Source organism: Lithobates pipiens, unplaced genomic scaffold (genome assembly GCF_037356315.1).
Source record: "Lithobates pipiens isolate NorthernLeopardFrog02 unplaced genomic scaffold, aLitPip1_a1.2 Scaffold_18, whole genome shotgun sequence".
In the NCBI taxonomy this organism is placed as follows: Eukaryota; Metazoa; Chordata; class Amphibia; order Anura; family Ranidae; genus Lithobates; species Lithobates pipiens.
The window spans coordinates 12668278-12684572 of record NW_027507758.1 but is presented as its reverse complement, the minus strand read 5'-3'; the positions used below and the strand labels follow the sequence as shown (position 1 = coordinate 12684572).

The 16295-nt window shown below is 45.0% G+C and overlaps 1 protein-coding gene across 1 annotated transcript in view; it reads left to right on the top strand.

The window, feature by feature from the left end:
• KIF6 (kinesin family member 6) overlaps nucleotides 1–16295 on the top strand; it is a 389098-nt gene that overhangs the window by 91295 nt on the left and 281508 nt on the right. The window contains 1 exon segment of the mRNA XM_077485383.1: nucleotides 13912–14118. Within this exon segment, the coding sequence (XP_077341509.1) occupies nucleotides 13912–14118 (207 nt within the window).

Genomic DNA, 16295 nt, shown 5'->3' with positions numbered 1-16295 from the left:
TATCGTTTACAAAATAGGGGATAGTTTTATAGCATTTTTATTAATATATATATATTTTTTTTTCTAGTAATGGCGGCGATCAGCGAATTTTATTGTGACTGTGACATTATGGCGGACACATCGGACATTTTTGACACATTTTTGGGACCATTGTCATTTATACAGCAATCAGTGCTATTTAAATGCACTGATTCCTGTGTAAATGACACTGGCAGTGAAGGTGTTAAACACTAGGGGGCAGTGTAGGTGTTATGTATGGCGTTATGTGTTTTTTTTTATTGTAGGGGGGCGTGGCCTGGCATGTGACGTCACTGATTGTCCTTCCCTATAAAAGGGAAGAGACGATCGGTGACAGCCACACAGGGAAGCACGGGGAGAGGTTTGTTTACACAGACCTCTCCTGGTTCTTCAGCTCTGTGACCCGATTGCGGGACACCAGCGGCGATTGGGTCCGCTGGTCCCGCGGCCACGGTCACGGAGTTCAGGACCGGGTTGGGAGCGCGCCGCTGGCGCATGCTCCCGACCCACGGCTGGGCACTTAAAAAGCAACGTACAGGTATGTGCTTGTGCCCAGCCGTGCCATTCTGCTGACGTACATCGGCGTGAGGCGGTCCATAAGTAGTTTATATATATATATTGGAATTATTATTTATTTATTATTTCATTATACTACTAATGGCAACTTATAGCGGGCCTGTGCAATCTGACACTAGCTGACCTCACCAGTGACAGTAATACAGTGATCAGTTTTAATACTATACACTGTCACTGTACTAATCACACTGGCTGGGAAGTGGTTAACATCAGGGGCGATCAAAGAGTAAACTGTGTACCTAACAATGTGTAATATATTTACTATGTGGTGCTTTTACTCAGGGAGGTGATGGTCTTTATTCCCTACTATGCAGGGATATAAAAACCTGCACCTCTCCGCTGTCAGTAGAGAGAGATCTGTGGTGTTTACCAACACAGATTTCTCTCCTGTCATCCACGCCACAGATTGGCGGCCCGAAGCCATGAATCATTGGCCAGGACCCGCTGATCGGCATGAGCTGGAGCGGCAGCACGGCTAGATCGGCGAGCGCCCCATACTGAGAAATAAACATTTGCACATATGCAGTATCTCACAAAAGTAAGTACACCCCTCACATTTGTGAATATTTTCTTCTACCTTTTCATGTGACAACACTGAAGAAATGACACTTGTCTACAATGTAAAGTAGTGAGTGTACAGCTTGTATAACAGTGTAAATTTGCTGTCCCCTCAAAATAACTCAACACACAGCCATTAATGTCTAAACCGCTGGTAACAAAAGTGAGTACACCCCTAAGTGAAAATGTCCAAATTGGGCTCAAAGTGTCAATATTTTGTGTGGCCACCATTATTTTCCAGCACTGCCTTAACCCTTTTGGGCATGGAGGTCACCAGAGCTTCACAGGTTGTCACTGGAGTCCTCTTCCCCTCCTCCATGATGACATCACAGAGCTGGTGGATGTTGGAGACCTTGCGCTCCTCCACCTTCCCACAGATGATCAATAGGGTTTAGGTCTGGAGACATGCTTGGCCAGTCCATCACCTTTACCCTCAGCTTTTTTAGCAAGGCAGTGGTGGTCTTGGAGGTGTGTTTGGGGTGGTTATCATGTTGGAATACTGCCCTGCGGCCCAGTCTCTGAAGGGAGGGGATCATGCTCTGCTTCAGTATGTCACAGTACATGTTGGCATTCATGGTTCCCTCAATGATCTGTAGCCCCCCAGTGCCGGCAGCACTCATGCAGCCCCAGACCATGACACTCCCACCACCATGCTTGACTGTAGGCAAGACACACTTGTCTTTGTCCTCCTCACCTGGTTGCCCCCACACACGCTTGTCACCATCTGACACCAAATAAGTTTATCTTGGTCTCATCAGACCACAGGACATGGTTCCAGTAATCCATGTCCTTAGTCTGCTTGTCTTCAGCAAATTGTTTGCGGTCTTTCTTGTGCATCATCTTTAGAAGAGGCTTCCTTCTGGGATGACAGCCATGCAGACCAATTTGATGCAGTGTGCGGCGTATGGTCTGAGCACTGACAGGCTGACCCCCCCCCACCCCTTCAACCTCTGCAGCAATGCTGGCAGCACTCATACATCTATTTCCCAAAGACAACCTCTGGATATGACGCTGAGCACGTGACCTCAACTTCTTTGGTGGACCATGGCGAGGCATGTTCTTAGTGGAACCTGTCCTGTTATACCGCTGTATGGTCTTGGTCACCGTGCTGCAGCTCAGTTTCAGGGTCTTGGCAATCTTACTATAGCCTAGGCCAGCCTTTCTCAACCTTTTCAACATAGAGGAACCCTTCAAATAGTTATCCGGTCTCGGGGGAACCCCTGCTAAAAATGAGAAATCTACAACTCATGATACATTAGTGTGATGGTCAGTGGGAAGAATGGTCCTTACACTTGTGGTCATTGGGAAGACTTACCTCCTTACAGATAGCTAAAAAGATCAATGGTGTCGGTGGGAACTTATTTGAGAGGCAGAAATTGCCCAATGATGAAGGAACCCCTACAACCTCTGGAGGAACCCTGGTTGAGAATCACTGGTCTAGGCCATCTTTATGTAGAGCAACAATCCTTTTTTCCAGATCCTAATGCCACGTACACATGATGGAATTCCCCTCAAGCTTGGCTTGCATACACACGTGTCACACAAAAGTTCTCGGAACTTTCGACTGTCAAGAACGTGGTTACGTACAACACTACGACGACCTGAGAAAATTAAGTTCAATGCTTCCGAGCATGTGCCAAATTGTTTCCGAGCATGCGTAGGAATTTTTGCGCGTCGGAATTGCTACAGACGATCGGAAACTTCCGATAGGAACTTTTTCCGTTGGAAAAATAGAAAATTTCCTGCTCTCAATATTTTGCTGGTGGAAATTCCGCCAGAAAAACTCCGATCGAGCGTACACACGGTCGGAATTTCCGACCAAAGGCTCAAATCGGACTTTTGCTGGCAGAATTTCCGATCGTGTGTACAGGGTAGGGCTGAAACGATTAATCGATATTATCGATAATAATCGATAATGAAAATCGTTGTCAACGATTTTCATTATCGATTAGTTGGTCAGCACCATGCAATCCACGGAGCGGGCCGCGGCCTTAGGAAAGGGCGCGGCTTCAGCCTAGCTCCGGAGCTGGCGGCCATCTTGGTACACCCGGCGGCGGCGAGCTGTGCGCTGACGTCACCCCCAGCGCGTTGTTCAGCCTGTGTCAGCCCAAGTGAAGGAATTCTGGAGGAGTCACGCTGGATGCCTTGCCTGCAATCATTCAAAACTTCTTTTATGCAGGTACCACTACATTTATTACCTAATCTAACCTAATAACTAACTACTATCTATTAGATAGTAGTTAGTTATTATCTAATCCTATCTAAGCCTTTCCACTTGCTCGGCACAGCCACATTGTTGATTTAAATAAAAGGTACAACACTATTTCTCCCCCCCAATAAAATGCAGCTTATGACGAGCATAAAAACATAGCATATCACTGACGATTTGCGCCAATAGGCCTCCCGGGACTCATCACGGCGGTCTGTTTGGAGGAACTTTGATCGGTGGTGAGCTTGGCGCAAATCATCAGTGATATGCTGACTATGTTTTTATGCTTGTAATAAGCTGCATTTTATTGGGGGGGGAGATAGTGTTATACCTTTTATTTAAATAAACAATGTGGCTGTGGGGGGCAGGGATAGTGTTATTTTTTTTGCTGATCCGAAAATTGATCCGATCTCTGATCCGAGGAACGATCCGATCCGTGAGTTTTTTGGTCCGTTGCACCCCTAGTCTGCACCTTCCCCCCTGCCGGTCCGTTAGAATCCTGTGTATCCTCCCGTGTCCTACGCATGCACCACGTCCATGACCACGCAGCTACGCCTGCTTGCATTCTCCACCCAGCTGACGTCCCGCCAGCAACGCGCCTGCGCTGCTTTCGGCTCCTCCTCCCCCCCTCTACCCAGCAGCCTTTCCGATAGACCCGCCGCAGAGCACAGGAGCGGCAAGCCCTCGCCGGGCCGCTTTTCAGCGCTGCCGTGATTGGCGGTTGTGCTCTGCACATGCGTGCATCCATCTCCTGGCTTTGGGGTGCCCTTCGCTCCATTTGGAGGAGGCGGCCGAGTCACGTGTGGCGGGTCCGGACTGAGACTCCGCCCCACACCACCCCGGCACACCGAGGAGGAGCCGCTGTCACCATGAAGGGGTGAGAAAAACCCGAGACACCGGAGGGGGGGAGGGGAGCACTGAGAGGAGGTGGGGCAGTGACACCATGTGAGAGGGGAGGAATGTGTCATCTATACTGGGGGGACACGTGTGTGTATGTGTGTGTATGTGTGTGTGTGTGTGTGTGTGTATGTATTAATCGGATTAAAAAAAAACTGAAAAAGGGGAGAAATATATATATTTCTCCCCTTTTTCAGTTTTTTTTATCCGATTAATCGGCCGATTAATCGATTATGAAAATAATCGTTAGTTGCAGCCCTAGTACAGGGCATCAGGGAGTTCTTTGCCGTGAGGTGCCATGTTGAACTTCCAGTGACTAGTATGACAAAGTGAGAGCGATAACATTAAATTTAACACACCTGCTCCCCATTCACACCTGAGACCTTGTAACACTAATGAGTAACATGAGAAAGGGGAGGAAAAATGTCTAATTGGGGCCCAATTTGGACATTTTCACTTAGGGGTGTACTCACTTTTGTTTCCAGCGGTTTAGACATTAATGGCTGTGTGTTGAGTTATTTTGAGGGGGACAGGAAATTTACACTGTTATACAAGCTGTACACTCACTACTTTACATTGTAGACAAGTGTCATTTCTTCAGTGTTGTCACATGAAAAGAGAGAAGAAAAGATGGACAAAAATGTGAGGGGTGTACTTACTTTTGTCAGATACTGTATATATGATCCTGTGTGGCTGGCCCGTACTGTAGCAGTAAAACTACAGCGTGAGGTCGGCAGGTATTATTATAGTGCGGGGCACAGGATTTTGGGCCGAGTATGTGCAAGGCTCCGTCTATCGGGAAATAATGGGAGGAAAGTAACTATAGAGGAGATCTACCGTACAAAAGAGAGAATTTGCAGCCTGTCCTGTCAGAGATGTCTGTGTGTCTAATCAAAGTGTGTTTTATAGCGGCAGGCCGGGATTTGTACAGATTCCGCGGCTTGTCTCGTGTCAGCGGCTGATGGAGTGCGTCTTGTTAATAATGACAAGTTGCCGCTACCGCGCTTTTCCCGAAGACGGAGACTGTTGTTGGCTTCTCTCCAGATCTTTCGGTTACAATGGAATCTTCGGAAATATTTACATTCTGCCTTCTCCCATTTTTGTCTATAAATGTTTACAAGACGCCATGTCTGTCTATAAATATTTACCGACTGCTGCGCCCCCCTCCCCCCCCATTATTAATGGTGACCAAATACCCGTCTCTCTCTGTAAATCCTTCGCCGACGTATATATCCATAAATCTTATTAAGTACCGACATCTGCTGCAATCCTCATTAGAGTGTATACAAAGGCAAAACTGTTTATTTTTTCTTGAATAAAGTAGGGAAGGGTTAGAACCTTTGTCAGGTTTTTCTTTTTCATAATATTCATATAGTACAGCGCTATTACTGTCCAATTTAAAGTGGTTGTAAACCCTTACAAAAAACTTTGACCTACAGGTAAGCCTAGATTAATGCCGGAGCCATACACGGTTCGAATTTCGAAAGAATTTTCTTTTCGAAAATCGTATGTAAGAATTTTCGTATGAATTTCGCACCGTTAGTGGCGGCTGCAGCAACAGCCGGTTTTTCGTGCGGAAATAAAATTTGAGGAATCGGACATGTTGGAAATTTTTTGAAAAACTAACGATGTTCTAATCAATGATGGGAGAATCGTGCGAGAAATGTAATAAGAAAAGAAAATTTACGGAGAGAAAAGAAGATTCCTGGCCAAGAAATTTATTTTCTGTAACAACATGGAGGTGAAATTGAAGGCTTGGTCGGCCGAATTTTGAAAATCAATGGTGGCATCATCGGATCACAAAAAAAGAAAAAAAGAATTTTCTGATTTTGAAAAGAAAATTTGTTCGAAATTCGACCGTGAATGGCCTGCATAAGGCTATTACTGTCTAATTTAAAGTGGTTGTAAACCCTTTACAAACCACTTTGACCTACAGGTAAGCCTAGATTAATGCCGGCCATACACGGTTCGAATTTTGAAAGAATTTTCTTTTCGAAAATCGTATGTAAGAATTTTCGTATGAATTTCGCACCATTAGTGGCGGCTGCAGCAACAGCCGATTTTTCGTGCGGGAAATAAAATTTGAGGAATTGGACATGTTGGAAATTTTTTGAAAAACGAACGATTTTCTAATCAATGATGGGAGAATCGTGCGAGAAATGTAATAAGAAAATAAAATTTACGGAGATAAAAGAAAATTTACGGAGATAAAAGAAGATTCCCGGCCAAGAAATTTCTTTTCTGTAACAACATGAGGTGAAATTGAAGGCTTGGTCGGCCGAATTTTGAAAATCAATGGTGGCATGATCGGATCACAAAAAAAAGCAATTTTTCTGATTTTGAAAAGAAAATTCGTTCGAAATTCGACCGTGTATGGCCTGCATAAGGCTTACCTGTAGGTCCAAGAAATATCTCCTAAACCTACACGGTTTAGGAGATATTTGGCTCCTTCTGTTTGATTCTGAGCATGTGTGAACTTTTGTGCGACAGACTTTTGTACGCACGATCAGACTTTCCAACAACAAAGTTTTGTTGGCGAAAGATTTGAGAACCTGCTATCAACCACCATTTGAATCCATGCATCTTTCGAAAATTGTATGTAAGAATTTTCGTATGAATTTCGCACCATTAGTGGCGGCTGCAGCAACAGCCGATTTTTCGTGCGGAAATAAAATTTGAGGAATCGGAGATGTTGGAAATTTTTTGCAGAACAAAAGATTTTCTAATCAATGATGGGAGAATCGTGCGAGAAATGTAATAAGAAAAGAAAATTTACGGAGATAAAAGAAAATTTACGGAGATAAAAGAAGATTCCCGGCCAAGAAATTTCTTTTCTGTAACAACATGAGGTGAAATTGAAGGCTTGGTCGGCCGAATTTTGAAAATCAATGGTGGCATGATCGGATCACAAAAAAAAGCAATTTTTCTGATTTTGAAAAGAAAATTCGTTCGAAATTCGACCGTGTATGGCCTGCATAAGGCTTACCTGTAGGTCCAAGAAATATCTCCTAAACCTACAAGGTTTAGGAGATATTTGGCTCCTTCTGTTTGATTCTGAGCATGCGTGAACTTTTGTGCGACAGACTTTTGTACGCACGATCAGACTTTCCAACAACAAAGTTTTGTTGGCGGAAGATTTGAGAACCTGCTATCAACCACCATTTGAATCCATGCATCTTTCGAAAATTGTATGTAAGAATTTTCGTATGAATTTCGCACCATTAGTGGCGGCTGCAGCAACAGCCGATTTTTCGTGCGGAAATAAAATTTGAGGAATCGGACATGTTGGAAATTTTTTGCAGAACAAAAGATTTTCTAATCAATGATGGGAGAATCGTGCGAGAAATGTAATAAGAAAAGAAAATTTACGGAGATAAAAGAAACTTTACAGAGAGAAAAGAAGATTCCCGGCCAAGAAAATTCTTTTCTGTAACAACATGGAGGTGAAATTGAAGGCTTGGTTGGCCGAATTTCGAAAATCAATGGTGGCGTGATCGGATCACAAAAAAAAACGAATTTTCAGATTTTGAAAAGAAAATTTTCTCGAAATTCGACCCATGTATGGCCTGCATAATGGCGGCAATACACGGTTCGAATTTTCGAAAGAATTTTCTTTTCGAAAATTGTATGTAAGAATTTTCGTATGAATTTCGCACCGTTAGTGGCAGCTGCATCAACAGCCGATTTTTCGTGCGGAAATAAAATTTGAGGAATCGGACATGTTGTAAATTTTTTGAAAAACGAACGATTTTCTAATCAATGATGGGAGAATCGTGTGAGAAATGTAATAATGCCGGCCATACATGGTTCAAATTTCGAAAATAATTTTCTTTTCGAAAATCGTATATGTAAGAATTTTCGTATGAATTTCGCACCATTAGTGGGGGCTGCAGCAACAGCCGATTTTCGTGCGGAAATAAAATTTGAGGAATCGGACATGTTGGAAATTTTTTTAAAAAGGAACGATTTTCTAATCAATGATGGGAGAATCGTGCGAGAAATGTAATAAGAAAAGAAAATTTCCGGAGATAAAATTAAATTTACGGACAGAAAAGAAGATTCCCGGCCAAGAAAATTCTTTTCTGTAACAACATGAGGTGAAATTGAAGGCTTGGTCGGCCGAATTTCGAAAATCAATGGTGGCATGATTGGATCACAAAAAAAAACGAATTTTCAGATTTTGAAAAGAAAATTTGCTCGAAATTCAACCGTGTATGGCCTGCATAAGGCTTACCTGTAGGTCCAAGAAATATCTCCTAAACCTACACAGTTTAGGAGATATTTGGCAAAACACAGGCACCGATGCGCCGTAGACAGCGGCGCGCAGGCGCACTGAGCGCGCCGCTGTCAACGGCGATATGCCGCGAGTGGCGGCTCCCGTGCGCATGCGCTGGAGTGACGTCATTGCGGCTTCGTCGAATAACAGCGGCGGAGCAGCGAGACCCACCAAGAAGATGGAGGCTCCGGACTACAGAGGACAGCGGTGACTTCGCTGGCTCCTGTGTCAGGTAAGTGACACATAATGGATGCGATGCGATGCATAGTAGTCCATTATGCTTTACCTTTGCAGGGAATCAAAGAGGAAGTAAACTCATCAGGGTTTACTTCCTCTTTAAATTAATCAAATCTGATCGAAAAAAAAGTCCAGCAGGAACCTATGTGAAAAAATCCTGTCTAAAGATGCGTGATAATTGCCCATACAGTGGAGAAAATATTGGCTCCCCTGCAGATTGTGTAAGTTTTGACCACTTACAAAGAAATAAAGGGTTATATAATTTTTTTATCATAGGTGTATTTTATATGATAGAAACAGAATATCAACCAAAACTCCAGAAAAAAACCACAATACAAATGTTATAAATGGAGTTGAAGTTCAGTGAGTAGAATAAGTATTGGATCCCCTACCAACCAACAATAATTCTGCCCCTCCACAGTCTGGCACAGTAGGTGCTCATGTGGTACACAGATTAGTCCTGTCAATGTAAGAAGGTTCTCCTAACGACATCTCGCTATGTGTATAAAAGACTCCTGTCCACAAAATATTTTTTCCATTCAACCCTCACCATCATGGGCAAGACCAAAGAGCTGTCCAAGGATGTCGGGGACAAGATTGGAGACCTTCACAAGGCTGGAATGGGCTACAAGACCATCAGCAAGAAGCTTGGTGAGAAGGAGACAACCATTGGAGTGATTATTCCCAAAATGGAAGAAATACAAAATAACCATCAATACCCCTCGTTCTGGAGCTCCATGCAGAATTTCTCCTCATGGGGTGAGGATGATGATGAGAAAAGTGAGGGATCAGCCCAGAACTACACAGGAGGAGCTTGTGAAGGATCTCAAGGCAGTTGGGACCACAGTCACCAAACAAAATTTTGGTAACACAATACGCCGCCATTGGATCGAACTCCTGCAGTGCCCACAAGGTCCTCCTCCTCAAGAAGGCACATGTACAGGACTGTCTGAAGGTCGCCAATGAACATCTAAATAATTCAGAGAAGGATTAGGAGAAAGTGCTGTGGTCAGATGAGACCAAAACTGAGCTCTTTGGCATTAACTTGACCCGCCGTGTTTGGAGGAAGAAAAATACTGACTGTGACCCTAAGAACACCATCCCTACATTCAAGCACCGAGGTGGAAAAATTTAAATTAAATTTTAATTAAAATTATGTTTCTCTGCTAAAGGTACAGGCAGACTTTGCTGCATTGAGGGGCCAATGGACGGGGCCGCGTAATGTAAAATCTTGGATGAGAACCTTCTTTCCTCAGCCAGAACACTGAAGATGGGTCATGGATGGGTCTTCCAGCACGACAATGACCCAAAACATACCGCCAAGGCCACAAAGGAGTGGCTTAAGAAAAAGCACATTAGGGTCATGGAGTGGCCTAGCCAGTCTCCAGACCTTAATCCTATAGAAAATGTATGGAGGGAGCTGAAACTTCGAGTTGCCAAGAGACAGCCAAGCAATCTAAAGGATTTAGAGAAGATCTGTAGAGAAGAGAGGACCAAAGTCCCTCCTGAGATGTCTGCAAACCTGGTCACCAACTACAAGAAACGTCTGACCTCTGTGCTGGCCAACAAGGGTTTCTCCACCAACTACGAAGTCATGTTTTGCTTGGGGATCGAATATGTATAACATTTGTATCGTGTTTTTGGTTGATTTTCTGTCTCTATCATATAAAATACACCTATGATAAAAAAAATCATAGAGCCTTCATTTCTTTGTAAGTGGGCAAACTTACAAAATCTGCAGGGGATCAGATAATATTTTTCCCCACTATACACAGGCCAATACTTGTCCGATAAATCATATCACCGTATAGTGTCCATACAAAGAGGAGTGCTGCTTTAATCACACCAGTGTAGAAAGGAACAAACAACAATGTTAATGCGCCAGAGAAAAGACACCCTCCAGGCTCCTACTAAATCTTATTGACCATTAGATGCCCAAATGGCCAATTGGTGCATAAAGCAGGCATCACTAAATGGTGGACCACGGTCCGAATGTGGACCGAGGCACTGTTCCATCCGGACTGCTGCGGTACTGCCATTTAAGAGCTGGTTCTTTCTATCTGCAAGTAGAGCGGGAGACACAGCAGTGCTGGCTAGAGGGTGGGATGGCAGCAGGTTAGTAAACCAGCAGGTAATTGGCTGCATCGTGATCCTAGCAACCAATTACGGCTTGCTAATAGGAAAAACTGACTCAAACAGCTCCCACTGTCATCCTCTATCCATCGCTGCTGTGTCTCCAGCTCTTTGTGCCCGAGTAAGGTAGCAAGGGGCAGAGCTGCGGAAGCTGTGATGTGAAAGAGGGGGAATAGCTGAAAATGGCCATGTAATGTGAATAGGACCAGAGGTACAGGGGGCTGTGTAATGTGAAAAGGGCCAGAGGTACAGGGGGCTGTGTAATGTGAATAGGACCAGAGGTACAGGGGGATGTGTAATGTGAATAGGACCAGAGGTACAGGGGGCTGTGTAATGTGAAGGGGTGCCAGAGGTGCAGGGGGCTGTGTAATGTGACTAGGACCAGAGGTACAGGGGACTGTGTAATGTGAAGGGGTGCCAGAGGTGCATGAATCAGTGTAATGTGAAGGGGGGCCAGAGGTGCAGGGGGCTGTGTAATGTGAGGGGGGGGGGGGGGGTCAGTGGTGCCAGGGGCTGTGATCTGAAGGGGGGCCAGAGGAACAGGGGGTTGTGTAATTTGAGGGGGTCAGTGGTGCCAGGGGCTGTGATGTGAAGGGGGCCAGAGGAACAGGGGGTTGTGTAATGTGAAGGGATGCCAGAGGTGCATGGATCAGTGTAATGTGAAGGGGGGCCAGAGGAACAGGGGGTTGTGTAATATGAAATTTGACTTTTCGAACTTTGACTTTTCGAACTTTGACTTTTCGAATTTCCGAATTTTCGAATTTATGAATTTTCAAATTTATGAGTTTTTGAAAATAACTAACTAATAATAATTACGTTTAAGGCCGGGTTCACACTATAGCGATGCGGGAACGCCGCGAATCCGCGGCGTTTACCCGCATCGCACACCTCCCGCCGGCAGTTCACACTGCCCTATGCGGACGGCTGGGAGTGTCAATGTTATGTTAATGACACCCCCAGATCCGTCGGCATATCGCAGTGCGATCTGCCGACTCGCACAGGAATCGGATCGCATGGTGTGAACCCCCATGCGATCCGATTCTGTTGCGGACCCAAAAAAGGGTCCCGTGCGAGTTTGCTGCGGGAGCGATGCGAATTCAGCCATACTATCTGTATGGCTGAACTCGCATCGCTACGGAGAACGGATGTGATTTGCTGTGCGAATCACATCCGGATCTCCCCCCTGCAGCGGTGTGAACCCAGCCTAAACCCATTAAATTCTAGGTATTGGAATTTCCTTTCAAATTCGGCTGTTTGTAAACATAACGAATACAAATTTTTCTGAGTTGACGAATTATTATCCAAAATAATGAATGCCGCATCTAAATAAATGGAATGGAACAAATGAATAATAATAAATAATAATAAAAAGGTTTTATTATTTATTATTATTAGATCAATATGTTCCATTTGTTTTAGATACGGCATCCATTATTTCAGATAATTACATTCACTAACAGCCAAATTTGAAAGGAAATTCCAATACCTATAATTTTAAAATGTATTATTAGTTATTATTTCAGATTTTCATTCTTTTGAATTTTCAGATTTATGAAATAAATATATATAAATTATAAGGGTAAGTGGTGCTACCTATACAATGAAAGGCAACAGACCCTGTTCACTTGTTAGGTGCTGTGTGCCTCTATAGTGACAAATAAAAGTGCATATACCAGTGGTGCAAACCTCGCTAGGTCGCCAAATAAATATGAACTTGATATAAATAAATGTTTAAAAATGATACATAAACCGCGATACTCCAATAACAAAAAAGTACATAACATTTTTTTTTCGAACTTCCGAATTTCAATTTTCCAATTTTCCAAAATTCAGAAATTCGAAATTTCACATTTTCTAATTTCTAATTTCCATGTTTCCAAAATGTGAACTTCGAAATTCGTAAATTCTAAATTTCTGAAATTTTTAATTTTCCAATTTCCAAAATTCAGACTTTCCAAAATTTCGAATTTTCGGAATTTTGAAATTGGGAAATTTGAATTTGAAATTCGGAAATTCAAAATTTCGGAAATTCAAAAATTCAGAGATTTCTGAATTAACAAATTTGTCAAAATTAAAGAATGAATTCGGAACTAAACGAATTGCACATGTCTGCTAGTGATCACTGTCAGTCCAATAGGCTGTAGGTCACGTGTCGAACACAAAGTCCATGGGCCGAATGCGGCCTGCCAGGTCATTTCGTATAGGCCTTGCACCTCTCCTGCAGCTTCCGCACCCCCCCCCTTCCCCCACTGTCTCTGCCCCCACCTTGCCTCAGCCGTCTGCAGCAGAGAGGAGGACAGAACTCCTCCACCAGATCCTGCGCTTCTCTGTGCCCCCACCCCTTATTTCAGCAGCCACAGCACCCCCTTGTCTTCGCCTCCCCTGGTCTCGGCGTTCAGCAGACTCCAGCCCTCCTCTGGTCCTCCTCCAGATCCTGCTCTTTCTGCTTCCAGCTTTTTTCCGGCAGCAGCATAAGGTAAGGGAGGGTGCACTGTGATGTAAGGGAAAGTTGAAAAGTACATTGGTGGCCCAAAGGGGTAAGTTCTCCCATATATTGGTGGTCATTGTGGGAAATGCCCTGAATAAAAAAAAGACGGCTTCTGCTGAAATAATTGTCTTCAATCTGGAGTTGTCCCGATTTGTAGTACTTCTTTTCCCCCACTAGATGTCCTCAGTCTGATGGCCAACTTCATTCAACCCACTTCCTCCAAGCTTAGGGCCCAGCCCCCAACCATGACTGGACTGCACAAGGAGAAGCAGCACAGTAATGATATAATCTCCCGGTCACCCTGCTCTCTCCTCCTGCCAGCATGCTTCCTGTAAGCACCTGAATGGATTGCCTTTTTGTGCTGTTGCTTCTTCTCACGCCTCACATTCAGGTCTTTATACTGCTTGTATTTACATTGTATGATATATTATTAATATTAAAGATCTGCACTCATTTGTGTCTTTTATTTACCTTGTCTGCTAAATCTTGTCACATTCCGGCTCTTTTTGTTGTTGTCAGACTCCGATGAATCAGGCGTCCACCCGCTCTCACTGCATCTTCACCATGCATCTCTCCAGCAAGGAGCCCGGCTCCGCCACCGTCCGCCGCTCCAAGCTGCACCTGGTAGACCTGGCTGGATCGGAGAGAGTGGCCAAGACCGGAGTGGGGGGGCAGCTTCTAACGGAGGCCAAGTACATCAACTTATCTCTGCACTACTTGGAGCAGGTAAGTACCCCGTCTAAGGGATGGATGTATAAAGAATCGCGCAGCAATTCCCCCGGGGAAAGCGCATTGTACGCTTGTCCTGTGTGAGTGGAGCAAGAAAATTAATGTTATTGCGCTTTTCCTGTGCTGGAGCCGGGGGGGGGGGGGGGGGGTCTCCAAACTACGGCCCCATCCCGTCCGCTACGTGATTTTATCCTGTTGGCAGCAGTCCTGGAGGGGCCTTCTAAGGTGGACTCTGATGGGGACCCCCCTATAAAGGGAGACTCTAATGGGAACCCTGATGTATGGGGGGACTCTAATAGGGGCCCTAATGTAGGTTGGGGGGCTCCTAAGGCAGAATTTGATGGGGACCCTGATGTAAGGGGGAACTCTGAGGACCATAATGTAAAGTAGGACTCTGATGGGGACCCTGATGTAAGGGGGAACTCTAATGGGGACCATAAGTAAAGTAGGACTCTGATGGGGACCCTGATGTAAGGGGGAACTCTAATGGGGACCATAATGTAAAGTAGGACTCTGATGGGGACCCTGATGTAAGAAGGGACTTTGATGGGGACCCTGGTGTAAGGGGGGACTCTGTTGAGGACCCTGATCTAAAGGAGAACTCTGATAGGGACCCTGGTGTAAAAGAGGACTCCAATAGGGGCCCTAATGTAGGTGGGGGGCTCCTAATGCAGACTCTGACGTATAAGGGGACTCTGATAGGGACCCAGGGACCCTGATGTAAAGGAGGACTCTGATGGGGACCCTGATGTAAAGGAGGACTCTTATGGGGACCCTGATGTAAAGGAGGACTCTGATGTGGACTTTGATGTAAAGGAGGACTCTGATGAGGACCCTGATGTAAAGGAGGACTCTGATAGGGACCTTGGTGTAAAGGAGGACATTAATAGGGGCCCTAATGTAGGTGGGGGAGGGGGGCTCCTAAGGCAGACTCCAATGTTTAAGGGGACTCTGATGGGGACCCTGATGTAAGGTGGGACTGTAGTATGAACCCTAAGGGTTGACTGTAAAGGGTTCCCTGATGTAAGATGCGACTCTGATGGGGGCCCCAATGTATAAGGGGATTCTACTAGGGGCCCTAATGTAGGGACAGACTCTGGGACCCGGATGTATAGGAGGGAATTCTGATGGGGACCCTAATGTTGGGACGGACTCTGGGACCCTGATGTGTAGAAGGGGAGACTCTAATGGGGACCCTGATGTAAGGGGGGACTCTAATGGGGGCCCTAATGTAGGTGGGGGGCTCCTAAGGCAGACTCTGACCCAGGGACCTGATGTAAGGGGAACTCTGATGTAAAGGAGGACTCTTATGGGGACCCTGATGTAAAGGAGGACTCTGATGGGGACCCTGGTGTAAAGGAGGACTCTAATAGGGACCCTAATGTAGGTGGGGGGCTCCTGAGGCAGACTCTGATGTATAAGGGGACTCTGATGGGGACCCTGATGTAAAGGGACTGTAGTACAAACCCTAAGGGCTAACTGTAAAGGGTTCCCTGATGTAAGATGGGACTCTGATGGGGGCCTTATGTATAGGGGGATTCTGCTAGGGGCTCTGATGTACAGGAGGGGACTCTGATGGGGGCCCTAATGTAGGGACAGACTCTGTTCGGGACCCTGATGTATAGAAGGGGGACTCTGATGGGGACCGTATAGCAAAGGGGGAACTCTGATATAAGGTAGAACTCTGATGGGGACCCTGATATGGGGGGGTACTCTAATTTAAGGCAGGACTGTGATGGGGACTCTAAAGGGAATTTTGATGTACGGGAGGCTCTAATTGGGACCCTAATATAAGGGGGGTGGGGGGATTCTAAAAGAGAACCTGATATAAGGGAGGACTGTAATGGGGACTCTGATAGGGACCCAGATGGAAGGGGGACCCTGTTGGCCGTGATTCTTTGTAAAATATACAATTTGGCCCCCATACTGAAAAGTTTGGAGACCCCTGTGCTAGAGGAATGTTTTTCATTGCTTTAGTTATAAAATACTGCATTTAGCCAGTAGAAGGCGCTGAAGTATCATCGGAATTTCCTATGATACGTTTGGCCATCTAGTGGCCAGAGATGTATTTTAAAAAAAATTTTTTTAATGACCAGCTCAGGAATAATTTCTTTGCCCATTATTGTTGTTTAGGAACATCTCTAGCATCTGCAATCACTTTTAGGTGTCTAAAG